We start from the raw sequence: 27138 nt of genomic DNA, 5'->3' as shown, positions 1-27138 counted from the left end.
TCAACATGGGAGTGGGCAAATATGCTTACTTTATGCAAATGTATGTATATATTTATTATTGGGGGTCAATTACCACAAAACAATGACAAATATTGTCCAGAAACCCTCACAGGTACTGCATTTAGCATAACAAATATGCTCAAATCATAACATGGCAAACTGAAGCCCAACAGGCAACAACAGCTGTCAGTGTGTCAGTTTGCTGACTTGACTATGACTTGCCCGAAACTGCAAGTGATTATCATAAAGTGGGCATGTCTGTAAAGGTACCATCTTCACTCTAGCTTTAAAACTGAGCCCGCTACAACCTAAGTTGTGTTAATGCGTTAAAGAAATTAGTGGCGTTAAAACGAATTTGCGTTAATGCGTTATTGCGTTAACTTTGACGGCCCTAATTATAACGCTGTTTTTTCTGTCAAATATTTGAAGTGAAACTCAAGAAGACCCTGGTGACATCATGATGACGTCACCAGGGTTCATTTTTCTGACTTTGGAAAGCCCCTCTAGGGCTACAGAAGATATGATACAACTGTTTGCATAGGCTGAGTAGTACTCCTCATGACAAGTAGACTGACCTTTATGTTTAAAATTGGTGGGGTTTTTATCTATGTCACCACCCCCTAAGGCCAAACTTTACATCTAATTGAACCCCACTAATGGTAAAGATCAGAATGGCAAAGTTGTCTGACCCGTGCAGATATCTTATTTGCTGGTGTGTAATGAACAATGTGGATTGCTATAGCTGCTATAGACTTTTAGCCACTTCCTACTCTCCCTCTTTTCTTTAAAGTCAAGTTTAGTTTGTTTTGTTTCCCCCCAAATAATAGATGCTGTTCCAACTTCTACATGTTTTATAGTAATGTATCATGAATTCAGGGAAAAAATATGTGTTTTTTTTCCTCTACTACATCTCTGTGTATGACCATCCAGACTACAATAATATCCAGCAACCCACAACAGACATATGCAGCAACATCTGGGATTTCTGAGTCTTTGCTGGAATAATATCAGATCTTAAGCTTTTAGCCACTTCCTACTCTCCCTCTTTTCTTTAAGGTCAAGTTTAGTTAGTTTTGTTTACCCCCAAATAATAGATCTTGTTCCAACTTTTACATGTTTTATAGTTATTAATTAAAAATATGTGGGGTTTTTTCTACTACATCTCTATGACCATACATATATGGTACAATAATATCCAGCAACCCATAACAGACCTACAGGCAGCAACATCTGGGATTATCTTTGACTGGAATAATATCAGATCTGTAGCTTTTTATCCCACAGCGGGTTTATGGTAATGAGCAAGTAATGAGGATTTCGGAGTGAAATGATCATTCATCCTGGACTCCTGATGCGCAGTCAGGAGGACCAGCCGTGCGTGTAGCTCTGTTACTGTTAGTGAACGTCTCCTCCCCTGTTTCTGCAGCAGTGTTACTGCTTCTTCTCCTTCTCGCTCATCGCTTTCTTGTGCCAATGCTGCCCACCGCAAGAAGAGTAAGACCAAGACTTCCATTTGCACATTAGCACCACACTCTCTCCTCTTTCTGTCTTTCTTTCTTGTCTGCTTCCACCATCCCTCTCATGCTTGATATCCATCTTTGTCCTGATCCGTTTACTGTGTGTTTGGTGTTTGCGTCCTCTCAATCTCAATCCTTCACCATTCATTCACGCCTACTCTTCATGTGCAGTTTGCGTTTTTCCAGCTCAGACAGACAGCAAAAGCAAGGGGGATTTTTTAAAATTTTTCCTAGATAAAAACACCCTGAAAGCTTTTTTTTTAATAAATTGACAGCTTTAGGGAAGAATTCCTGAGGACAGTCAGTCATTTCATTTATTATTTTTACGCATCAACAATCGCACGTATAGCCTGGAGAGGATAAAAGCTGAAAAACGCATTGTGGTTTTTTTTTTTGGAGAAATTACTTAGCTTTGCGGAAGGTGTCGCCGGTGGTGGAGCAGAGGGGGATTTATTTAATAAGAGGAACTAATCCGACTGTGTTAAGTTTGCTGAGGTATAGGGTACCTGTCAGGGAGAGAAAAAGAGAGATAGCACCGTGGAAAGATATACGCGTCATTTCCAAAGACACCAGCGCAACAAGCCAACACCATTACACCAGCCTGCTGTGTGGATGTGTCTTCCTCTGTTGAACTGGTGCAGGGTATCCACACTGTGGGACTAGGGTCCAGCTGAGATTCAGGGTCTTTCTGTGAGTATCTGTGGGGACTTGCTGTGCGCACCAAATGGACCAGTCTATTTGTCCCTCATGCACTGACAGGATAATCGGCTTTTTTTCTCCCTGCATCTCTAAATGTCCAATAATCTTGCTGCCTCAGTCAGAAACCCATTTGTAATTTTTTTGAATTGTCTGTTATAATTTGTGTTTCTAAATCTACTGGCCCACATATCTGGCTTTTAATAAGCTTCTTAAAAACTCTCTAATGTGGAATCCTTTCCGGCTAGTTTTCCACGGCGATTATAAAAAACTCTCTCTCTACACATTTGTTAATTTAAGATAACCCTGTCTTTTTCTACAGAGCGATATGAAAGATAAGTTCACCTCCTGAGGGCCACAACTTCCACACTGAGCTGACTCACTGACAACTGCACCCAGGTGAGTAATGCAGTTTCTTAGAATATTATTAAAAAATAGGGGAATATAAAAACAAAGTATGATGCATAAGCATCTTGGGTTTTTTCTCCACTATGCCCTGAAGCTCAGAGCTGCATGCAAACCAATAGTAGGCTCTGTTTTTATGTCGTTTCTTTGCTTACAGATTTCTCTTTGATTATATTTTTTAGTTCAGGTCTCAAGGAATTAATGTTGTCTGCTAACAGTTAGTTTTATTTTTTTGTTTACACATTGTTTCTGCTTCCTTCTGTTTGTTTCTTTTCATCACTTTTCATTCCCAAGATAGTAGAAATGACATTTATCAGGAGTCTCATTACAAATTGAGACTGCCACCATTTGATGAAAAAGAAAAACAGCACCATCTCTCTGGCATCAAAGTGTGACTCATTATGTACAAGTGTTTACTTGCCAACCTGAGACCCCTGCTTACTAAACAGGAACAAGTTTGAGGATTAAATCATCATAATTTTATTTGGGTCGGAGACATTTTTTTTTTAAGATTTGTATAATTTTGGAATTATTAAAGGTTAGATGAGAAACTTAATGAAATAGAAATGAGCTTGTCAGTGGTATAAATGTTGAACTGAGGTTGTTAATGAAGAAATGAATGTTAAATACAAGCAGTGCAGAGAATTGTAGTTTGGTAGAGGGGTGTTTGCATCTTTAGAATCTATCAAATGTCTTTGGTGAGACTCAAGATTTGCAAATGATCAAAGTAAGGTGAAAAACTTTCAGCTTGGTAGTGGCGTCGACTTAACAAATCCTGCATTCTTCAGGGAAACGAGACAGTGAGAGTGTCTCTACGTTTCTAGTGCCTTGTTAGCTTGTTGCTGCCTGGTGATTTCTGAGAGGAATGCATGTCAATGTACTGCGTATGTCACCACTAGAACGGATGAAAAGATGCAGACACCTTTTGTGTCTCTAGTGCTGTCAAAAGACGTGCTTCATTCCTGCATTCCGACCAGTTGGAGAGCTTGCTTTTACCATAGAAACGTCACCCACTCAAAATTTGTGCAGGGTTGTGTGCCAGACGACAGCAGTATCATATTGTGTTATAGGAGGAAATCAATGATATCACATGACAGCACTGTGAAATATTTAAATTACATGCAATCTTGTACTCTTGGCTGTAATGTTATGCACATATGATTCATCGCAAAGCTTTTAAAGCTTCAAACTCCCAGTGTTAAGAGTATCTGAAATGTGAAATAATTATGAAACAAACAGTCTTTGAAAAGCAGGCTGAGGGTCAAATGTGTCCTGTGTTGCTTCTGCTTTGTTGCAGGAGTCGCTGTCCACGGTGCTGATCCTGCTGATGTTTCACTCAATGTGATCAGCAGACATGTGTCGAGTTGTTGCATAAAGCTGTTGTTGCACAAACACAATCTGTTTGTCTTTTATTTATAAGGCAACAACAACAAAAATGACAACTTAATTTTTGACATCTGTGCTGCTTCGCCCTGAAATAAATGTAGCCTTTGATGGAAAACGTGCACTCCTGTTATGCAGGTCAGAGTGGAGATTGCAGCTTTTTCTCTGCTGCATGTCAATGAGAGCGTGTGCCGTACATAAAGCATTATCAAATCACCTGTGCTGTAGGTATGCAAGGCAACCTATTTTTGAGATGGAGGTGGTTTTGAAATTTTAATTAGGAAGCACCAGATTACATTCCTAGGCTTTTTTTCCCCCTCCTTCTCTGTCTCTCTGTTCACATTGATGCAGATGTTAATCCTCTGGACAGCATTGATGCTGCTTGAATTGCTCACTCCAGCTGTTGATGGCCACGCTGCTGCCAAGAAAACCACTGTGAAATTATTTTAAGTTGTCCCCTGACATAGTTTAAATTGCTCATGTAAAAATGCCAACAAAAAAAAAAGGTGGTTACTATATTTTTAGCATTAAGCAATAGAGTTGAGAGGCATGCTGCACTTCCATGAGAGACCAGGATTGTTTCTCCTTTGAATCATCTTATAATATCTTTATCTGTAGGTCTGGGAGAACAACTGCTACTTTCTTGTTATACTGTCAGTGAAGGTTATTTTTGGAACTTGACAATACATGGTGGACTGAGTCACTTTTTTCCCTCAGTACTACAGGTGCAGAAGGTAACATTGTTACTGCTGCTTAGCACAGAATGATCACATTGTATGTGTGGGAGTTCGACAGGGTACTTCAATACCAATGACTCAGTGATTAGTGCTGTAGGTGCCAATATTTCTGGCTTTCCAAACTCGGACAGACGAAACTATTGGATCCCACGTCATTTGCATACAAAAAGACCGTGAGTGCTTCTGCGATGTTATACTTATTGCGGTTATTTCAAGAATAGAACCCTGAATGACGAACATCTGACGTGTAGTGGATGTGACGATCTCATCCAAATTTCTTGTTCTTCTGTCTTTCAGAGGTTTTCGGATAGACCTTCACATGTGACTGAACTCAGAAGACTCCAAGCATCATCACCGCCGCCATGTTTCTGCACAAGCGTATCCTGGATTTCACTCCACCTGTCACGCCATGTATGAATGTCATCTCCTATCTGCTGGTTCTGCTTCCAGGGGTCACTCATTTCTCCCAGGGCAGCGCCAGCCCTGAAGATGGTATCGGCGGCACACCAGGCAACTGCTCCAGTGAGGATAACTGCACCGACGGCGTGGTGCTGCCAATGTGGAACCCACAAAACCCTGCGGTGGGCGACAAGGTGGCACGCGCCATTGTTTACTTTGCGGCCCTCATATACATGTTCCTGGGCATGTCCATCATCGCGGACCGCTTCATGTCTTCTATCGAGGTCATTACCTCTCAGGAGAAAGAGATCACCATCAAGAAGCCCAACGGTGAGACGACGACGACTACCGTGCGCGTCTGGAATGAGACGGTGTCCAACCTGACTCTGATGGCGCTGGGCTCATCTGCGCCAGAGATCCTTCTGTCTGTCATCGAAGTGGTCGGCCATAACTTCGAGGCTGGATCTCTGGGTCCCAGCACCATCGTGGGCAGCGCTGCATTCAACATGTTCATTATCATCGCTATCTGTGTCTACGTGGTGCCAGAAAACGAAACCCGCAAGGTAAAGCACCTGCGGGTGTTTTTTGTCACCGGCGCCTGGAGCATTTTCGCCTACATCTGGCTGTATCTCATCCTGTCTGTGGTCTCCCCCGGAGAGGTGGAGGTTTGGGAGGCCGTCGTCACCTTCCTCTTCTTCCCTGTCTGTGTGCTGCAAGCCTGGATCGCAGACCGGCGCATGCTCTTCTACAAGTACATCCACAAGCGGTACCGCGCCGACAAGACTCGCGGCATCATCATCGAGTCAGAGGGAGATGCCATGTTCACTAAAATGGACTTGGAGATGGACGGCCAGGGTGTGAACTCCCACACTCACCCCAAGGAGGCTCTGGATGGGATGCTGGAGGGGGTGGAGGAAGGTGGAGGGATGAGTGCGGAGCAAGATCAAGAGGAAGAGGCCCGACGGGATATGGCCCGCAACCTGAAAGACTTGAAACAAAGGCACCCGGAGAAGGACATGGAGCAGCTGATTGAGATGGCCAACTACCAAGTGCTGGTCCAACAACAGAAGAGCCGGGCCTTCTATCGCATTCAAGCCACGCGCATGATGATCGGAGCTGGGAACATCTTGAAAAAGCACGCCGCTGACCAGGCCAGGAAGGTGGTGAGCTGTCATGAGGCCAGCGGGCAAGAAGAAGATCCCAACACCATCTACATGCAGTTTGACCCCTCTCACTACCAGTGCTTCGAGAACTGTGGCTCACTGAAGCTGTCAGTGGGCCGGCATGGAGGAGAAAGTGGCTGCACTGTGAAGGTAATAAGAAGTAGTGACAAATATTGTAAATGCTCTGGGTCAATTTAAAATCGAATTTAATCGCTTGAGGCATAAAATATATTAATAATTCAGCATTTCATTAAAACTCCCAGACTTTTAATAAAGTTTCTTTTTTTTGCTTGTGCCACTCAGGTGGACTACCGTACAGAGGATGCGACTGCCAATGCCGGCTCAGACTACGAGTTCGCCGAGGGCACGTTGGTCTTCAAGCCTGGTGAGACAACGAAAGAGTTCACCGTTGGCGTTATCGATGATGATATTTTCGAAGAGGACGAGCACTTCTACGTGCGCCTGAGCAATCCACGTATCGTGCACCGAGCCGAGGTCTCCACCCTGGAGCCAAACTCCATCACCTCCAGCAACAGCACGGTGGGTATCTCCCACGTCCCTCCGAAGGCTGCCCTGGGCACCGCTCACACCGCCACGGTTACCATCTACGACGATGACCACGCTGGCATTTTTACCTTTGAGAGCCCCTCCACAAGGGTTAGCGAGAGCGTCGGCAACATGCAGGTGAAGGTTCACCGGACGTCCGGGGCGAGGGGGAAGGTGGCAGTGCCCTACCACACCGTTGAGGGCACCGCCAAGGCTGGGGAGGACTACGAGGAGGTGTCCGGCAAGTTGGAGTTTCAGAACGATGAGACCATGTGAGTGACAATTCTTCTTCTTTGATGTGATGTCGCTTCACATCACTTTATCAAACATCACAGCCCACACGCTGGTATGTTAAATGGTCCTGCTAGATTACTGTAAGTTATCTCTTCTGGTAAAGGATAAAAGGACTATTTTTATGAGTCATAGATACGTTGGCTCTGAGAAGTTTAGATCTTTCAGAGGGATGACGTGGGAGGATAAGAGGATAAGAGGATATAATTGTGAGGCAGATAATGAAACAACGCGGCTGATGTAAAAAAAGAGGAAGAAAAAGGAGAGGAGGAAGAAGAAGAAGAAGAAGCTATAGAAGCAGCTAAATTATGAATGAATTAACACGCAGCCCTTTGGGATTTCTGCGGAGTTTATAGGTGAGTTCATTGTAATGCAGAGAAATGAAAACTCCACTGCAGAAAACAAAGGATGTGTATGTTAGCGACGGAGCAGAGGAAAAGAAAATCAGGCAGGTGGAGGGGATGAGGGTTGAGCAGCCACTGAAACAGGCGTATACGATGAAACCTGTATGACAATTTGAACAAAAGGGTTCATGGATGCACCAACCGAGATGTGTATAAAAAGAGCAGCGGGGAAGGGTACAGAGAGAGGTGAAAGTATGATGTTTTTCCAGCTTTTTCTCTCGAACGTTGCGTGGAAGGTTTGGCTGAACGATGAGTACACTTGTGGTGTTTGTTTTATGATGTGATGAGCAAAGGACTTGGCAATTATCCACAGCAGTGATTTTTTTATTTTATTTTTGTACTTAAAAAAGAAAATGCCCTGAACCGTATCAAGCTCATCACATCAAAATGATTTATAGCACACCAAAGGACAAAACAAAGGAATAAAATGTGTCAGATGAATCCGTCTGTGCGAGGAGGATTTCAGGGTTCGTGCGTAGGTGTATTGTGTAGGTTGGCTGAGTGGGAGGAAAGGCAGGTGAATACATGGTGTCAAAGAGAATGCAGATCTCCCTATTTGTCTTTTTTTGCCTTGCATTGCATTGCAGGTGAGATTTGAATATATTCATCTGTTGTCAGTTTGCTTGTGGACATTTATCTTGCTTTTTATGCGATTGTCTGAGAGTATTTCTGAGAGCGCATATCTGTGCGCCAAATCCACTTTAAAACCACATCAAACAAAGCGTCGCTCCAAAGGGGGAACTCGAAAGAGCTTCTCGAGCATCCGAAGCAATTAAAGAGAGCGAAGAGGGGTTAAAGGAGTCCCAGAAGTTCCCTGCACAGCGCGGGCAGCTGCAGAAGCTGCGGTTAATGAGACAGTAGTGTATAGCAATGTGAAATGAGAGGCTGGCAGCTTGTATCTGCATTCAAACGGAGACTGAGCGTTAGATAAAAACCTCACCTACTGAGCCAAGACTCGGTTCATCTGACTGTGGCGAGCTGACAGTGACACAAGCATCTGCACACTCCACATTATCTGGAGTCATGCTTCTCTCTACAGTTGCCGTGCAGCAGGAGAGGAAGGGCTGTGGACAGCATGTGTCCAGCAGAGCAGGACAGTTGGCTGTACGAGGAAAAAGCGATGAAAAGAAAACCCAAAGGCGACGGGAAATGCCAAAGCTTTGCTCAGCTGCTCCTGTGCTCCCTTTGAATAGCAAACAAGGACTGAAAGTGGAATGCAGGCGTATTCTGATCATGGGTACAAAGGTTTCACTCAGATCTCGAGTCAGAATTGCCAGGTCTAGCTGGGTCAAATCACAGCAGCTTACTTATCTCTTTAGCCAGCTCTATCTAAGATACCTGTTGTCAGAAGGTGAGAGATAGAAAGGCAGCATTCATCTCTATCTATTTGCCACATGAAAGTGTAAAACCGAACAAGCCAAAGTTCCCCTGTTGAACAGATTTTCAAGGACCTAAGTCTTTGTACAATATCAGATATTTTCGCTCCTGCTTCATGCTACTCGAATGCTCGAGTCAGACTGAATTTTTTATGAGGTTGTTTAATTTGGAGGGCTCCGGCAGTCCTGTTAAAAGATGCAGGTGAAACTTCATCGCCGTGTGTCTTTGCGTTTTCATCTTAAAGCATTTCTGCTTTATTGCATCCATGCGTGTCCTTGTGTCTTTGTGCACACGAGCTTGCACTTTTGTTAAATGTATATCTGTAATCCTTACTGCTCAGCAGGCTGCCAAAGTTCATCCTTCAAAACCAAGCTGGCTTTTCTTACTCGAGTGTTTCCCTGGGCGTCCAGGACAAAGAGCTGACACTCGGCAGCAGGCCTCCAGGCAGCTCTGTGTGCGTGTGTGTGTGTGTGTTACAGCGCCTCTTGCTTTGTGTGTCTCTCTGTACATCTGCCTGTCCCGGTCGATGTTGGAGCACGCAGAGGAGCAAAAGAGGAGGAAGGCAAGTTTTTAAGCTTTTGACGTGGAGCCAGGAGAAAAAGGTTTAAAATCCGGGCGCGCAGTAAAATAATAATTTACCATCTAAATTCTGCACTGCAGTAAATAGATTATGATACAGACACAAACCCCTGAGCCAAAATAAACAGGCTGACATAGAGAAGCGTTTTACATTCTGTGTCTATGGATTAGAGGCAAGATCGGCACAGACCCCTTTGATGGTTGTGTGTAGCTTCCTCCTGTATCTGTTTTTGTTAGCGCCTCAAAATGTGTGGCTCTACACACTAGTTGAGGCTGGGGTGGATAACGGGGGCAGTTACATAAGCTAGTGTAAGATGAAAGAGATGTGAAGGGATCACTTGTGAAAAGGAAAATCAATACCCTGATATTCTTTATTTCTCACGCTTAATGTAGTCAGGATCAATAACATCCTGAACTTCCTTACAAACATGGATACAAGCGAAGCGGTAGCAGAGTCGGGGTTGGGTAATGCTAACACATTTGGCACAGTTAAAATCTTTCTTAAATAGCATGCTTTTTCTGTAGACTCATCAAAGTAGACGAAAAATGTTGCTCCATGTAAGCGGCACGTATGGGCTTCCTTTTGTTAAATGTTCGTTCTCATATTGAATGTTTTGGTTCAGGCTGAATATCTCAGCAACTATTGGATGGATTGCCATTTCGTACAGATTAAGATGTATGAGGATGAATCCTAATGACTGACTTTTCCACACACAAGTCAAATATTTAACTTATCCTGTGAAATATCTGCTACATTGGATTGGCACGAAATTTGGTACAGACATGCTTGGTCCCCAGATAATGTATTTAAATGACTTCTGATGGATCTCCTGAATTTTCCTCTGGCACCAGCAGGAGGTTGAAATTTGTGGTTTTGAGTAAAATGTCTAGACAACTATTAGATGGATTGCCATGAAATTTGGTACACACATTTATGTTTCTCTGAAGATGAATTGATTGAAAGACTTTGGTTGTGTGAGGGCTATCAATCGATATAAAAATGTACCTTAAAGGGAAATTTGTCAAGTATTAGATACTTTTATCGACATAGGAGTGGGCAAATATGCTTGCTTTTTGCAAATCTATGTATATATTTATTATTGGAAATCAATTAACAACACAAAACAATGACAAATATTGTCCAGAAACCCTCAGGAGTACTGCATTTAGCATAAACAATATGCTCAAATCATAAAATGGAAAACTCAAGCCCAACAGGCAACAACAGCTGTCAGTGTGTCAGTGTGCTGACTTGACTATGACTTGCCCCAAACTGATTAGCATAAAGTGGGCATGTCTGTAAAGGGGAGACTCGTGGGTACCCATAGAACCCATTTTCATTCACATATCTTGAGGCCAGAGGTCAAGAATCCCCTTTGAAAATGGACAGTTTTTCCTCGCCAAAATTTAGCAAAGGTTTGGAGCGTTATTTAACCTCCTTTGCGACAAGCTAGTATGACATGGTTGGTACCAATGGATTCCTTCGTTATTGTACAGAAGTCTGTCTCAATCACTAGTTTCAAGTCTTCTTCAATACAGCATGATGTTCATTTAGTAAATTATGGTCCCATTTAGAGTAAAATAGACATAAAGTACAGTATGCTTTAGGTCATGGCTACTTACAGGTCGCTACCATGGCGTTGTCCCGTCTTTGTGTTGTCCTCAATTTCGTCTTACAGCTTTAACCCTTTCACAGTGTGTTTTCAGTTCAGGAAAGTTTGTTATAAGATTTTGGTCGCCTAAAAATGTCTTACTTAGCACTCGGTTGTACTTAGCTACACCCTCTCGTGTCACTTCTGGACGCAAAAAGCCAAGATGGCGACAACCAAAAACCAAGATGGCGACAGCCAAAAACCAAGATGGCGATGACCAAAAACCAAGATGACGATGGCCAAAAACCAAGATGGAGACGACCAAAAACCAAGATGGCAATGACCAAAAACCAAGATGACGATGGCCAAAAACCAAGATGGAGACGACCAAAAACCAAGATGACGATGGCCAAAAACCAAGATGGCAATGGCTAAATACCAAAATGGCAACGGCCAAAATGCCGAACTTGAGACTTCAAAACGGCAGTCCACGTCCACTTATTATAGAGTCGATATGTTTAATTTATCAACGTCTCACTTGCCTCCTCCAGTGCTCATTAGTTCAGATATCATTAAACAGCCCTTCTCTGTTATGTTGCCACACAGTATTTGCAAGTACAAATTATCAATGTCAGTAACCTTTTGTTTCCATATAAACATCCTGTACATAATAACTCAACAACAACAAATTACAGCGGAGGCAATATAATGTTCATATTTCATCTGCTGTTGATATGAGAAACATATTTCTTCATGGTGCTGCAGCTTTGTGTTCAGCAACAATGCAGTCTCTCTGGAGCCGGTTGAGCTCCAGTATCTTGCTCAAGGACACTTCAGCAAGCCAGACACATGCTGACACATTGGTTTGAGACATGATTCTTCAACTGAAAGGCAGTGCCCCTGTTCAGTCTTGGGCATTTGACATACTGTCATGCATTTATGCATTCACTCATTCTCCCTACTGGCTTAATTTTTGTCAGGCTCTCCGGAGGGCTGGAGCCTATCCCAGCATGCAGAGTGCATAAAGTCGAGATACTCTCCCAGGGTGAACATAGAGGCATAAAATCACTCACACTTGTACCTTTAGGCTGTTCGGAGTCTCCAGTCCTCATGACTTACTGTACTGTATACTTTTTTCTGGCTGTGGGAGGAAACTGGAGCATCCTAACCAAACCACACACAATATGGAGGAGAGGGAAACTCCAAATGAAAAAGGTCACCCAGCTGACAGTCTCAGCCGCAAAGCCATACCACCCAAGGGTCCCAGCTGACTTTCCCTCTACTCAGCCTTAATTTAACAGGTTAATCCAGCAAATTAATGTGCGGACACAACATACACTTTCTTTTTTACAGTCAATAGACTGTCAGAGAAAAATCGAAGTACACTGACACCTTATACTTTTTTATGGATCTTATAAAAAATAGCCAGTCAGACTTTCTACACATACTGTAGAGCAGAGATTATGGTTGTTTCAGGTGAAACACTGGTCACTCTCCAGAGCTCAGACAAAACAGTCCTGACATCCTTCACTTATGTGTGTGACAGATACAATAACAGATAAATTACCCGCTATGGCTTCTCAGAAACTATGGAACCGACAGGCGGACAGAGATGATAAACTGTGAAATGTGATATGCAGTAAGTGAGGGCTTTACTGTCCTGATAGAATCCAACTGTGCCTGTTGTAATGAGAGTTTAAATCGACCTGCAGAGATTCGGGGCTCAGGAAGCAGAACTGGATGGTGCTATTACACCTGTTAACCTGATTCTTACAATGACCATTTCAACCTCTAAGGGAGACAGTAGGACGACAAATACAACCACCTCATGAATTTGTCACCAATTTCACAGGATAGAAAGATATTTTTGGAAATATGCTGGAAACATGCTGAGATATCAAATTGTGGTTTTACAAGGAGTTACCTGCTAGAACAATTTCATAGAAGTCACTGTTTCAGGTCTTAATGCTAAGCTAAGCTAACAAACTGCAACTCTCGCTTTATATTTAGAGTACAGACATGAGAGTGGATCTTCTTGTCACTGAGCAAAAAAGCAAATTTCCCCTGTTGAACTATTCCTTTAACTAGTTTATTAGCCCATATGCTACTAGCTAGCTACATTGGTTGGTTTCTGGCCAGACCTCAAGAAAATCTTTGCGTTCCAATACCCATATACTTCCATACTATTTAGTATGCCAGAAAAAAGATTTAGTGTGTTCCAATACATAGTATGTCAAATGCAGTATGCCAAAAAATACCAGGATGTCCTACTACATTCGGTCACATTTTGCAGTATACAGGCCAGCATGCTTTTCTGGCTATTCTGACCCACAATCCTGCGCAGTGCATATGAACAAGAGGGTCAAAGTTCAAGGCGCAATGTTATGATGAAGTAGTATGTCTCAATTGTATGCATACATGCAACACTACGTACTTTGTATGGACAGCTGCAGTATGTACTAAAAGTCAAAAGAAAAAGTATGTGATTTGGAATACAGCCAAAGAGTTACAAACTTCTTTTTCCACACTGTGAAGACACATTTATTTTTAATTTGAACCTACTTCAGCAGCCACATAACTTAACAATAGCTCCACTGGGTTGTATTACTTCAACTGGTAATACCTTTTCAATTAGTTTGGTATTTTGATGAGCCTCATTGGGCCTCATTGGACTTTGCTGCAAGATCAGAGTTCTGGCATATTCAGAACTGATTCAGAACTTATCGCGTCTATAGTGTTCAACTTCTACATTCATCATATTAGCATATTAAAGTTTTATTTATACTTTTAATAATTTCAATGAACCAGAATGTTTTCATTGCTCATACTTAGGGTTGAACCAGGTGAAAAAAATATTTTACTTGTAAGACTTATTCATAGAACTGATCCAGACTGGCCACAGGAAAAGGTGTGTGAAAACGCGATAATGCGCAAGGCAAAAAGCGTGAAATCAGAACGCTGTTCTTGCTTTAGGCGTGTCATTTGTGTGCTATGTAGTCTGTATTGACTGCAATGGAAATATGTAAATATGTTACGCTCAAAGCAAGTGAGGTAGAACAAAAAGTGAGAAAGACTGCTCATGGTGGGCGGGAGGGCAGGTGGATGGGTCCAACAAACACAGGACTTTCAACCAGGAGACCGGTGTTTTGTAAGTAATGTTAGTGAAGTGTTTTTAGTGGCATTTCTGAAGCGTTTTTCGTACTTATGTTACATTGTTTCCATACGTATTGTACTTAGTTTACGTACCTATTTTAAGGCCAACCATGACGTTTTTCCTAAACCTAACTTAAGTGGTTTTGTTGCCCCACCTTATTACACGGCTTTGTTGAATACTGGATTCTGATTGGTCAAATCACAGCGTTCTATGATCTGTTATTTCTTTATAGCAGACCGTTGCTATGTATAACAGACCGTTGCTATGGACACAGTTCTGATGTCGGACTCTGGAGGACCATTTTTGCGTCAAATTATTGACTTCTAAAGTAAGTAGCTGTGTAATAAGCGGGATAATGTACAGCTAGTGGGTCATTATTGTGAAATAAACCCTGACAGGGCGATGCTCGGTGTGCCGCATTGCCCTGTCTGGGTTTATTTCACAAAAATGACCGGCTCACTGTACAATATCCCTTACTTAATACATGCATGTAATATTCCAGCCACGGCAATGCAAAACGTGACACCGATAGGCTATCCTCTGGTGGACAGACGGGTCTCATTACACGCTTTGGCGTAACACAAGGATGACTAATCTCAACTCAGTCTTTTCCCCCCAATCTATTTTGGAATCTGTAGTCAGTTTTGATTTGTTCACCTGTTGTGTTATTATCACCCACCTTTTGTCTGAAATGAGTGCAAATTAGACTGGCAGAGGCTGAGATTTAAATTGCCATCTAATCAGCCTAATGCAGCATGCGAACTTACTTCCCTGCTGCTTTTAGACAGCCTTCCATTTCTAGCTTGTATTTCAGTGAGAGGTCTGCGAAATATAAATGTTTGTATGATCCCTGCTTGTTATATCCTGCGTATCTTCATACACTCAAGCAGGAGAAACTCTATCTGCCCAAAGTGTGATGTAATATCAAAATGGCTGCTGCGTGAACACAGTCCATAGCAACCAAACCACCACGTTTTATTTTAAGGCCTATCCGCGATGCTTCAAAGTAACCGTGTCCTTGTACATATCGCATTTGAAATAACACCTTGTTTAAAAGATCAACTCTTTTGTTTCCATTGTAAGGACTCTAGGCTACAGTATGCTGCGATTCCCTTTGCTCCCACTTACATGACTCTCCTTGACATTAGACAGCCGATGACGTATCGTTCATGTTTAAAATAAACTTCTTCTTCTCTTCTGCAAGCAAAGAGCTCTACCGGCGTGTTGTCGAATCCTGAGTGTACATGAGTAGACAGAAATAGACAGCCACCCACATATCATTAGGGAGATGGAGAGAGAGGGAGAGAAAAACTCACTGTGACAGTGTAGGAGAATGAAGCGGGCTGAGGCAAATATGTGTCGGTCACAGTTTGACACCACGTCCTCACGTGTTTTTGTAGCACTCGGGTTTAACAATACAAAAGCTGTATTTCTAAATATGTCTTAAGATGTCTTTGCATAAAACCTGCATGGTTTCCTAGAGAGGCAGTGCTTAATTTCCACTGAGAACAAGATAATAATTCAATTTCCCATAACTTGGAGTGTGTGGGAGGAGTGTGGGCTATCTCACTATGCTTCTCTTGTACTCTAATGGAATTAATGGTGTAGAAGGAGTCCGCCCTCTTGTGGGGTGCTGAGAAAAATATATATATTATTATTTCATGTTGTAGAAAGTGTTCTTTACTACAAGATATTTGTAAAAAAAATCTCAAGCTTCCATCTTCTTATCTAACATCTCTGTTTTATGATTCATTGTGTAGGCAGTCTACCTCTTGGCTTCACGGTTTGCATTCGTATAAAAGCACAGGCTTAGCGTTAAACCCTGCTCTTACTGGATGCCTGAGATCTATTTTTGATTTATTTTAGGTAACAAATGCATGCTGATATTACTGATATATTCATATTGACAGCTGCTGTTATTTCCTAAATAATACTAATGAAATAATCCACCCGTCTCTGTTTGGCTCTATCCTTTCCTTGTTCTTTGACCCCTCTGCTTACAGGAAGATGCTGAATGTAAAGGTCATCGATGACGAGGAGTACGAGAAGAACAAGACTTTCCTGGTTGTGTTGGAGGAGCCCATCCTGCTGGAGGTGGGACAGAGACACGGTGAGCTGAGGACACAGCAGAATGCAACAGCAACAGCAGCAGAGAGATTTTCCTCATTATTTTATGGCTGGAATAAATCTGACTTTGCATCCCCCTCTCATTTATATTTAATTTAAATTCTTGGGCTAGAGCAGTTTATATTCATTGATACAAATTCCTCTTGACTCTGGGGCAACTCTAAGGTCTAAGATGTGATCTCTTTAGTCCCTTTGGTGCATTTCATGGCCAGGCTTTATGCTGGGGGGCTCATGGTTTAAGTGATGTACTTTAAAATAGATTGGATTAAAGTAGTTAGATCAGGGTTAGAGCTAAAAGGGACAAAGAAGTTATTCATAATTTCTCCATTTGCCGACATACCTTGCACAGTTGATCATATTTTATATCTGTTCGAAATGTACCTTAAAGGGAGATTTGTCAAGTATTTAATACTCTTATCAACATGGGAGTGGGCAAATATGCTTGCTTTACGCAAATGTAGGTATATATTTATTATTGGAAATCAATTAACAACACTAAACAATGACAAATACTGTCCAGAATAAAACAATATGCTCAAATCATAACATGGCAAACTCAAGCCCAACAGGCAACAACAGCTGTGTCAGTGTGCTGACTTGACTATGATTTGCCCAAAACTGCATGTGATTATCATAAAGTGGGCATGTCTGTAAAGGGGAGACTCGTGGGTACCCATAGAACCCATTTTCATTCACATATCTTGAGGTCAGAGGATAAGGAACCCCTTTGAAATTGGCCATGCCAGCTTTTCCTCGCCGAAATTTAGCGCAAGTTTGGAGCGTTATTTAACCTCCGTTGCGACATGCTAGTATGACATGATTGGTACCAATGGATTCCTTAGGTTTTTCTAATTTCATATGATCAGTATCTTCACTGTAGCTTTAAACCTGCTACAACCACCAAAAGATCGATTGCATTAATGCGTTAAAGAAATTAGTGTCATTAAAACAAATTTGCATTAATGCGTTATTATCACGTTAACTTTGACAGCCCTATTGATTTTACAACAAGCATGCCCATACACACCACAATATTTAATTCAACAATGTCACAAAATGCTTAGGTCATGCAGCATTTCTTTGGTTGCATATACACACAAAAAGCATTTTAGAAATAATCAAAAACTAAAATTGAATAAGAAAAGATGGTTTGCCAGTTTTAGTAAAACTACCTGAAATGAATCAGGCAGTACTTTGAAATATAACCAATATGTCCCGTTAACAGCAAATGTTTTAACACGAATCCTAATGTCACTTGTGACTCTTAACATGCCTAATTCTCAACAGTACACATGGAAGACTGGGTTTCATTATCAGTGGATACGGTATCTCATTTTGTAGCAAATCTCCCATGGGGGAAATACGTGCTGATAGTTTGCACACCTGTCTCTCTGCCGCAGGAGACACCAACGATAACAAGACAGCACTGGGACCGGAGGACGTGTCAAAGATGGGCTGCCCCTGCCTGGGTGAGCACACCAAGCTGGAGGTGGTAATTGAGGAGTCCTATGAATTCAAGGTAACGCAAAATAAACAGCTTTCTTTTTTTTACCTCCGAGCCACACTCACCCATCACACTGATGTTTGCATATTTTGTTTGTTCATAAAAGATTTACCTGCTCGCCTCCTACTGAATACCAATCACAGCAGTTCTTTGGACTTCAGAGAGGCCGTCACAACCTTCAAATCCTTAAACTATTTTATAGACACTATGAGAGCTCATAAACAAACCAACCATGACATTTAAGAATTATTCTCCATTAATTATCCTCAGTCCAGCCTGTCCTTATTCAGTTGTTAGTTTGTTTCATTCTGCAGCACAGAGCTGGGGCAAAATGAAACACTGATATTTTCACTTTTTCACTTCACTTATGTCACAATATTTTGGGTATGACTTTATGGAATTCATATTTAATCTAATTAGAGATGGGTGATAAATTATTAATGATGTGCATGGAACTAATGGCTTTGCCAGTAGAGTAAGTCACTCATCATTTCAACCAGCTTGAATAGTCAAATAAGTTGAGAACATTTTATCATTTAATCGTAATTCAGCATTTTGAAGGGCTACTCCATCAATTCAGTATTGCACTTCCATATATTTGGGGGATTGGGGGGTCTTGCGAGAGACAGATTAAAATAGAAATGCTCAAAATCAATGCAGCAGACGCCGAGATATCCTGACTTAAAACAAACAAACAAAAACTCTGGATCCTACGTTTCCCATAATGCAACTCTCATGTTCACATTAGACCCTCCCTGCCTGTTAAATCGTTGTGTCTAGAAGGTAACCCGCAAATTACGGAAACGTGCAAAAACTCGAGCGAGACTCGCTGCCCGACAACATATCCTAACAATAACTATTTGAGGTCAATGCCTAAACTTAACCAGTCAAGATCAATACCTAACCTTAACAATTCAAGGTCAATGCCTAACCTTAACCATTCAAGATCAATGCCTAACCTTAACTATTCAAGGTCAATGCCTAACCTTAACTAATCGAGGTCAATGCCTATCCTTAACTATTTGAGGTCAATGCCTAACCTTAACCATTCGAGGTCAATGTCTAACCTTAACTATTCAAGGTCAATACCTAACCTTAACTAATCGAGGTCAATGCCTATCCTTAACTATTTGAGGTCAATGCCTAACCTTAACCATTCGAGGTCAATGTCTAACCTTAACTATTCAAGGTCAATGCCTAGCCTTAACCATTCGAGGTCAATGTCTAACCTTAACTATGTGAGGTCAAATCCTAAGCTTAACCATTCGAGGTCAATGCCTAACCTTAACTATTCAAGGTCAATGCCTAACCTTAACCATTCGACGTCAATGCCTAACCTTAACTATTCAAGGTCAATGCCTAACCTTAACCATTCGACGTCAATGCCTAACCTTAACTATTCGATGTCAATGCCTAACCTTGACTATTTGAGGTCAATGCCTAGCCTTAACCATTCAAGGTCAATGCCTAGCCTTAGATATTTAGTTCAATGCCTAACCTTAACCATCTCGCAAGAGTTTCCCAAATTGTGGGTTAGCTTCTAGACCCTACAACCCTGTTAAATGTTCATGTCTGTCATATTCCACGCCCCTGTTTGTAAACCCCACATTGCAGGCTTTCTGTTATAAATGTATACTCTCCGATACCCAAGCTGAGAAAACATCACTATGACATCATCAGGGTTATTTTTGTAGACTTTAGAAAGCTCCTGTCAGAGCCATTTTCAAACTGTTTTGTGTAGTATATTCTTGAAAAGTAAACTGGTCTCCATGTATAGAATTGGTGATGTTTCCCTTTAAGACCAATTTCAGCCGTAACATGATATTGCACTTATACTCAGGGCTCCAGTTTCATGTGCTGATACCAACGGCTCTACTTTCTGCACTGGTGTAAAGCAGCATCATGCTGGCAGTGTGCCTTTTTCCTGAGGGACAGTGGGGATTTGTGCTACCCTGCATCTGTTTCGGTGCCTCACTGTGCCCCACAGTGGTATGAGTGGCACGGTTAATTACACCATATTTCACCACAGCAGTATCCCTAGTCTCATATGACAGTGTTAAGATTATATTGATACTGCATATTGCGTAACTGTAAAGAGACGGCCACCTCCAACTCGTCTTTTTGCTTTTGCTTTGTTTGTCCTTGTGGCCGTCTGCAGAGCACAGTGGACAAGCTGATTAAGAAGACCAACCTGGCTCTGGTGGTGGGGAGCAGCAGCTGGAGAGAGCAGTTTGTTAGCGCTGTCACTGTCAGCGCAGGTGAGTCGCAGCGTCCCAAAATGTCTCATCTGTTCATCCCTCTGAGACCAGACCTGTGGAAGATTGAGACTGCAGGCTGGATCGAGCCCACCAGCTGCTTCTCACCAGCCTCGCTGTTGTGCTGGGGTTCTTTTTTTTAGATACTTCTTTAATAAAATCCCAAATGCTCCAATTTGACATAAGCTGAATTTAAAGAAAAGGAACAATTTAACAGATAACAAATGAAAGAGCTTACAAAAAAACAAAGCCTGTTTTAATATATTTTGGCAATTCTGTTGCTGTTCCCTTTTAATCCCGACAGTTTATTAAAAATGCATGATGTGGTGAATCCCTCGCGTGGCTCACCATAAAAACTAAACTGGCCAGCTCTGCCTGGACAATTAATGGCTCTGAAATTTTTATGTAGATGAATGTGGTATGGTGAACCCTTTTTATTTTGGCCTTTCAAAAGCCGGTGACTTGGCTTTGTGAACCTTTTAGATCTGCACTAGTGCACAAAACATTTGGGCTAAAAGCTGATTTACAGTAGACACCAGAGATGTGTCATTCTGTTAATACGCTCTCTTCTCTCAGTTTCTCTCTCCGGTTGAGGTCACTCAGATTTGCAGAGTACATATATACATATATATATATATAAATAGAAAGTATGCTTCCTGCCTATATGTATGTCTCAATCACTGAGTCATAGCTATATTTACAGATTTAATGTAAGGTTCACTCCCACACATTCGTTAAATGAATTATAGGGGTTGATGGTCTTGGCTGGATTTTTCTATCAGACATGTTATCTAAGCTTGATTGAAGCATGAAGCTGGAACTATTTACCGTTTTATGATTTAAGATCAATTTCTGAACCGAGATGTGATGTCACAGCTGGATCAGGTGATACTTAAAGGTCGGGTTGGTAATGCTGAGAAACGAGCAAGAGTATGTACCTATGGCGAAAAAGCTATGGACACCACGGTGGGTGCAACAAGCATTATCAAGCCACATAAATGAAACAACCTGACACCTCTTATAGAATCAATAGTAGAATAAAACACCAAGGTAGACAGCACAGAGATTTATAGACAAACTCCACAGCAGCTGCAGCCACAAACACACATATTAAAAGGCAGGTTCGCTGATCTTGAGAAACGAGCAAGAGTACACTAGATTTTAAAAAATGATCCAACCAAAAAACCCAGCCCAGTGTTGCCAACTCTTTTCTAATGAAAGTAGCTAGCAGCACTAGCTCCAAAAGTCCCTAAATCTAGCAAGAAAATCGCCTCCAAAGCCACTCCTCCAAAATGATCATAATGAACGTAAACAACGAACATGGCTATTGTTAGTACTCACGGCAATCATCGTCGTTCAATCGTTTCATTTGGGCCGAATAAAATAATTGAACAGGCTTATTACAGTAACAGATACCAGATTTTTTTTCTTTTTTTGTCAGAGCATTTGATTTATTGATTGCTGTTGGGATGTTTCAACAAATATAACAAAAAATATATTTGAACAGCACTATCAACCCCCTTTAATATCTAATTCTCTGGTCCGATTCAGTTTTGTATACAACAGGATCAACAGGGAAGGCAGACGCAGCAAATCTATGTACGTATTTTGCATCATCCTTCATGCATCTATTCTGTCTCTGCCAGGTGACGATGATGAGGAAGAGAGCGGGGAGGAACGCTTGCCCTCCTGCTTCGACTACATAATGCACTTCCTGACAGTTTTCTGGAAAGTCCTCTTTGCTTTTGTCCCACCTACTGAGTACTGGAACGGCTGGGCCTGTTTCATCGTGTCCATTTCCCTCATTGGCGTTCTGACAGCTGTGACCGGGGACTTGGCCTCTCATTTCGGCTGCACCGTCGGTCTCAAAGACTCGGTCACCGCTGTGGTGTTCGTGGCCCTAGGCACCTCTGTTCCAGGTGGGCGTCTGTGGTGTCTATCAGCTCTAACTGCGGACCTGTCCTGGGTTTCCGTTGGGGTTTGTGTGTGCAGTAGAGGCAGCTGCTTTGGGAAGACTCGTGTAACCTCTGCCTACGCCTGTGCTGTCACAGTAATTCTCTACTGAGCTCTTGTCTTGAACATTAACAAGCTGTAAACAAAGAAAAAGCCTGTTTCACTTTGTTATTTTCTCTGTGCTGCCTAATTGTATTCCCATTCCACTGTGTCCTACACACTGCCACAGAGAGGCACAAATGAGAATATGAAAATTAAGCTTTGACAGGTCAGTAAGCTCTGTAAGCTCCACGCACTCCTTCAAATTGGCAGAGTAGTTATCCTGGGAATCTCCCTACATGAATTAGTTAGAAGTCAATTATCAGAAAGTTACAGTATCAGCAGTTAGTGGCAGTACTAGGTTATAAGTTCATTTCAGTGGGCAGAGACTTTCAGAGACATTATCTTCTTTCTACATTCGTAGTGATTTACTTTCTAAAGGACCCGTGTGTGATGCCAAGACGGGCTTTAAAGAAAACTTTGGTCCAGTTTAAATGTGTAAAATGTGTGCATGGTGTGGTTTGTAAGTAGTAATTAATGGCTTTATTAGTGGTTATCAAATTGTTTACAAATGCTCTATAGATCAGTCAGAGCCATTTGTACGTACAACTTTTGGGTGGCCATGTCTCAAAAAATCCTTTTGGCTGTGGATTATTGTCCTCATTCACATCACCCTTTCTTTTTAACCCAGGAAACATGTTTGTTCGCTTTCTGGTAGAGACTCAAATGAGAAGATCGATACCACTTTCGGGTAAATATGAAGCTAAAGCCAGGTGACAGTTAGCTTAATTTAGCAACAACACTGGAAACAGCTAGCCTGGATCTGTCCAAAGGTAACAGATTCTGCCTACCAGCACCTTCTAAAGCTCATTAATGAACATGTTATACCTTGTTTATTTAATCCGTAAGTCTAAAAGCAACAATTTGCCGTTTATTTGCTGGCAGCATGCTGGTTGACCCACCAAACAACAAACCAAGAAATCCTCTTCAGCTACCTCACCTTAGCAAGGAACAAAAACACACTTTTGTCTATAACATCACCAGCTAACACCATCTAAGCTAAACTGACCAGCTGCTGGGCGTAGCTTCATATTTAACAGACAAATACGAGAGTTATCTTCTCGTCTAACTCTCCGCCAGAAGGCACATAAACTTATTAAGCTTATTAGAAAGTGAGACACCGATGAGCATTAACTAATGATTAGACACCAGCCAAAGGGATTTTTCACAACTTGGCAACCTAAAACATGTTTTTATTCATGGTCTCTAACTGATCTATAAAGCGTTAAGAAATGATTCGGAGTGTACATTTGCACCCGTGTGATAATTGTCACACGGCAGCCATTCGGCTATTTACACCTGGTGATAGTATTGGTAATATAAAGAGCGACATTTTCAGTTTTCAGTCGCAGTTTGGTTAGGTTTAGGCACCAAAATGGTTGGGTTTTAGAAAAATATACATAAAATGCATATACTCATACAGTATCTAATGTGTGCCCAGGTTGAGTGCAAATAGCATTGTTGGCTGCAGATACCTGGGTGCTCTTCTCTGCCATGATATATACACCCCGGTGTAAATAGCCACATTAGATATTCCACTCCGGATACAAATTAAAAAATAACAACAATAAAAAAGTATTGTTGGCTATTGACACCTGGGTGCTAAAGGCATCTTAGCATCTGCTTAAATGATTTATTAACCATTAATAAAACAATAGTGGGGCGTTAGAGGTTAAAACACCAATTATGAACCGCGGCGTTCCTGGTTTGAATCTCTCTCTACTACACTATCGCTATCTAATAAAGGCATGCCTGTTTACTACTTAAACATTTATCTAAAGGGTGCCTTATTATAAAGTTACCACTTTTTACCACAAAAGAACATTTATGCTCCATATCTCTTGGCTTATTTGAAATGATCTGAAGCCCTTTGTGCCCCAGAGTGACATTTTGAAGTTGTTTAATTTGCATGCGGTTAAATACCTGTAATTTGTGTTCTAAAATCCCTGGTAGTGGTGGGGTTTAAGGGAGGGTCCCTATCAGAGTCTGTGCACACCACTGATCTCCATCAGTAGCTGATTTGCACAAATTCACCAGTTTCTTATTTCTTTCTTTTTGCTTAATTCATCTCTCTCCTTCTTTTACAGATACATTTGCAAGCAAAGTGGCTGCCATCCAGGACCAATACGCTGACGCCTCCATCGGCAACGTGACGGGCAGCAACGCGGTGAACGTGTTCCTGGGCATCGGGGTGGCGTGGACCATCGCGTCCGTTTACTGGCACACCAAAGGCATGCCGTTCAAGGTGAACCCGGGCTCCCTGGCCTTTTCCGTAACCGTCTACACCGTCATGGCGCTGTTTTGTGTGGTGGTGCTGCTCTACCGCCGGCGTCCCAGCGTGGCGGGCGGAGAGCTCGGGGGCCCACGGACACCCAAGCTCCTCACCTTCTTCATGTTCCTCTCCCTCTGGGGCGTCTACATCATGTTGTCCGCCCTGGAGGCTTACTGCCACATACCTGGCTTCTGAGACAGAGGGAAACGCACAGACACGGCTCCTCTCCTTGTTTTTACAGTCTACTGAACGTGTTTTCTCTCTGTTTTTGTCTATTTTCACAAAGGTTTATAACTATTTGTATCATTAGTTATTATTGATACCGCGCAATATTTGATTGACTCTGAATCTTTTGACTTTGGAACTTTGCTACCACCCGCTATGCTGTGGAGTATAGCTTTAGCCACTGAAATTAAACCTCTTCTCAACTTTTCTTCCTTTTTTTTTTTGAAACACTACTGGACATTTACTATCTAATCATTGCTATCAGCATAAATCGCATCAAACCTTCTGTCACTTGAAACGTAAAATTTCTGGCACATGTCCTCTCTCTTTGTGGACAATTATTTGACTTCTTAAGTGTTAAGAAAGCACAAGAGTAAAGCAGTATTTTGAGGGAAAATTAAGGATGGCGCATGGGATGACATTATACTTGACATTTGCGTACAAGGAAAGCCATTACCGAGGCCGAAGTGACATATTTGTGTGGATATTTATTACTCAATCTATACATTAATTATTCATTGTATATCATGTAAAAGATGAACATTGTGCGTGGGAGTTTTGTGAAAGAGTAGGTGTGTTTACTTTTGCACGTTATCAGATTAAGAGTTTCTCTTGGTAATCTATTTTAAAGTACTGTATGTAATATTTTGACATGGCTGTTGACGTGTTGATGTGTACCTGTACATGTGAATCACAGCTGTATCATAATCTTTTCACTGCCTGGTCCCCTCTCCCACAAAGCTTTCTCAATCAGTATCATGTTTGACATAGCCAGGGTTAAAAACGCCTTTTTTTACAACATAAGTCTACTATGAAATATAAATTCTTTGAGCACATTTAGGATTTTTTGCGCGTGTGAAGTGTGGGTGTATGTGTGTGTGTGCGCGTGTGTGTGCGTGCACCTCTGCTCTCGAGCACAAATTGGCGAAAAGCATGGCACTATTTCGTCATTGACTCCACAAATGGTATGGGTGTTCATGACATTCAAAAAAAAAGTGCAGTCTGAGTACGGATATGAGAAGGACACCAGTTTTCGTATCTGTCACGCTGACACTGTGAACATTTTTCAACATCACCTCTAGAAAAAGCACAGCAGAGAACAAAGGGTCACTTTTCAGACGAGTGCAGGAAGAGTTATTGGGTCCTAATCATAGCACAATCACCGAACGGGTCCATCATCTGGGATGAAAATTGTGCTAAAAGAGAAGACATGTACAGCATTTCCTGAGAGTGTCTCCTTGTGTCGCACAGCAGTTGATATTGAAGTTTATTTTAAATTTAACCTAGAATCTGTAGAGCCATATTTATTGTAACTGTATTACAGTAAAGGTATTTATATGATCAACTTTAGTTTTATTGATATGCACGTTTAATGTACAAAAAGTGGAAATAAATGTTGCTCATTTATGATGCTGTAAAATGCCTTGTTGTCTTCATTCCACATTTCAATCAATGAATGCTCTCTCAGTCTTCCAAGATTATGTCTATACAAGCACCAAAGCACATAGCTCACACATGTTATTTAGATTTAGAATGAATTAGAATGTTAACTCTTTCATTAAAGCGACGTATTGCCAAACCAGCTGGATTGTTGTCTGGGAAAGGGAACAAACACCTAAACATTAATAACAGACAAAACAAGATTTTCTGACAATATAAAGCAACCCAGTGCAACTGCTCTACAAATGACAGCTTTATAAATCACCATGGTCCAAACAACACTGTAACAGTGGTGGAAGAAAAAGTACTCAGATCTTTTACTGCAGTAAAAGTACCAGTACACCAATGTAAAAATACTCTATTACAAGTAAATATCCTGCAGCCGTACATTGGTAAAAGTACAGACGTATTACAAGCAAAAGGCACTCACAGTATCAAAAGTAAAAGTATAAAATAGATGTGAGGTGAGGGGGTTTCTGAAGCTATTTGACCATCTGAAAAGCAGTTTTGATTGAGTATACATGCAGTTTAATTCTGCAAGAAAATGGTCAGTCAGTGATATATTACTGCTTGATCAGATTGTTAATACTAATGCATCACGTCATAAGCATGCAGAATTGTACTACTCGTCGATGGTCGAGGTGGAGCTAGTTTTAAATACTTTACATACAGTTAGGTAGTTTAGTCCAGGTTCGCAAACTAGGGGTCAGACCCCCCTCTGAGGGGTCGTGTGACAATTAATGAGGGCTGGAAAGAAGAAAAAACGAAGTTCTCAAATTTGAATTCACTTTTTGGACTTGTTTTTCTCTTTATTTGTGATAAATTTGGATAATTTTACCACTTTGGACTTTGAGCAATTATTTAAATGAAACCACGTCAGAAGTTTAAAGAGGAAATCACACACTGGTTTAATCCTTAACAATACAACAATGTATTGTATAAGCTTATTATATGCTAAAGAACCGATGTGTAGAATTTAGTGGCATCTAGCGGTGTGGTTGCAGATTGCAACCAACTGAA

At 41.6% G+C, this 27138-nt stretch overlaps 1 protein-coding gene across 2 annotated transcripts; it reads left to right on the top strand.

Annotated features, from left to right (window-relative positions):
* The first annotated feature begins 1247 nt into the window (after positions 1–1247).
* Positions 1248–25482, top strand: slc8a4a (solute carrier family 8 member 4a). Of its 2 annotated transcripts, none has more exons than XM_074610939.1 (9): positions 1248–1494; positions 2536–2612; positions 5036–6450; positions 6604–7118; positions 16247–16353; positions 17771–17889; positions 20033–20132; positions 21776–22048; positions 24269–25482. In XM_074610939.1, the coding sequence occupies exons 3-9, from the start codon at positions 5101–5103 to the stop codon at positions 24646–24648; spliced, it is 2844 nt and encodes a 947-aa protein (XP_074467040.1). In that variant the 5' UTR covers positions 1248–1494; positions 2536–2612; positions 5036–5100; the 3' UTR covers positions 24649–25482. The 2 variants fall into 2 exon arrangements, with proteins under 2 accessions (XP_074467040.1, XP_074467039.1); XM_074610938.1 differs by lacking the exon at positions 1248–1494 and adding an exon at positions 1501–2207.
* Positions 25483–27138: the final 1656 nt, after the last annotated feature.

The sequence above is a fragment of the Sebastes fasciatus genome, chromosome 16, assembly GCF_043250625.1.
Source record: "Sebastes fasciatus isolate fSebFas1 chromosome 16, fSebFas1.pri, whole genome shotgun sequence".
Classification (NCBI taxonomy): domain Eukaryota; kingdom Metazoa; phylum Chordata; class Actinopteri; order Perciformes; family Sebastidae; genus Sebastes; species Sebastes fasciatus.
Note: the sequence above shows the minus strand (reverse complement) of the source record. Positions and strands in the feature narration are given on the sequence as shown.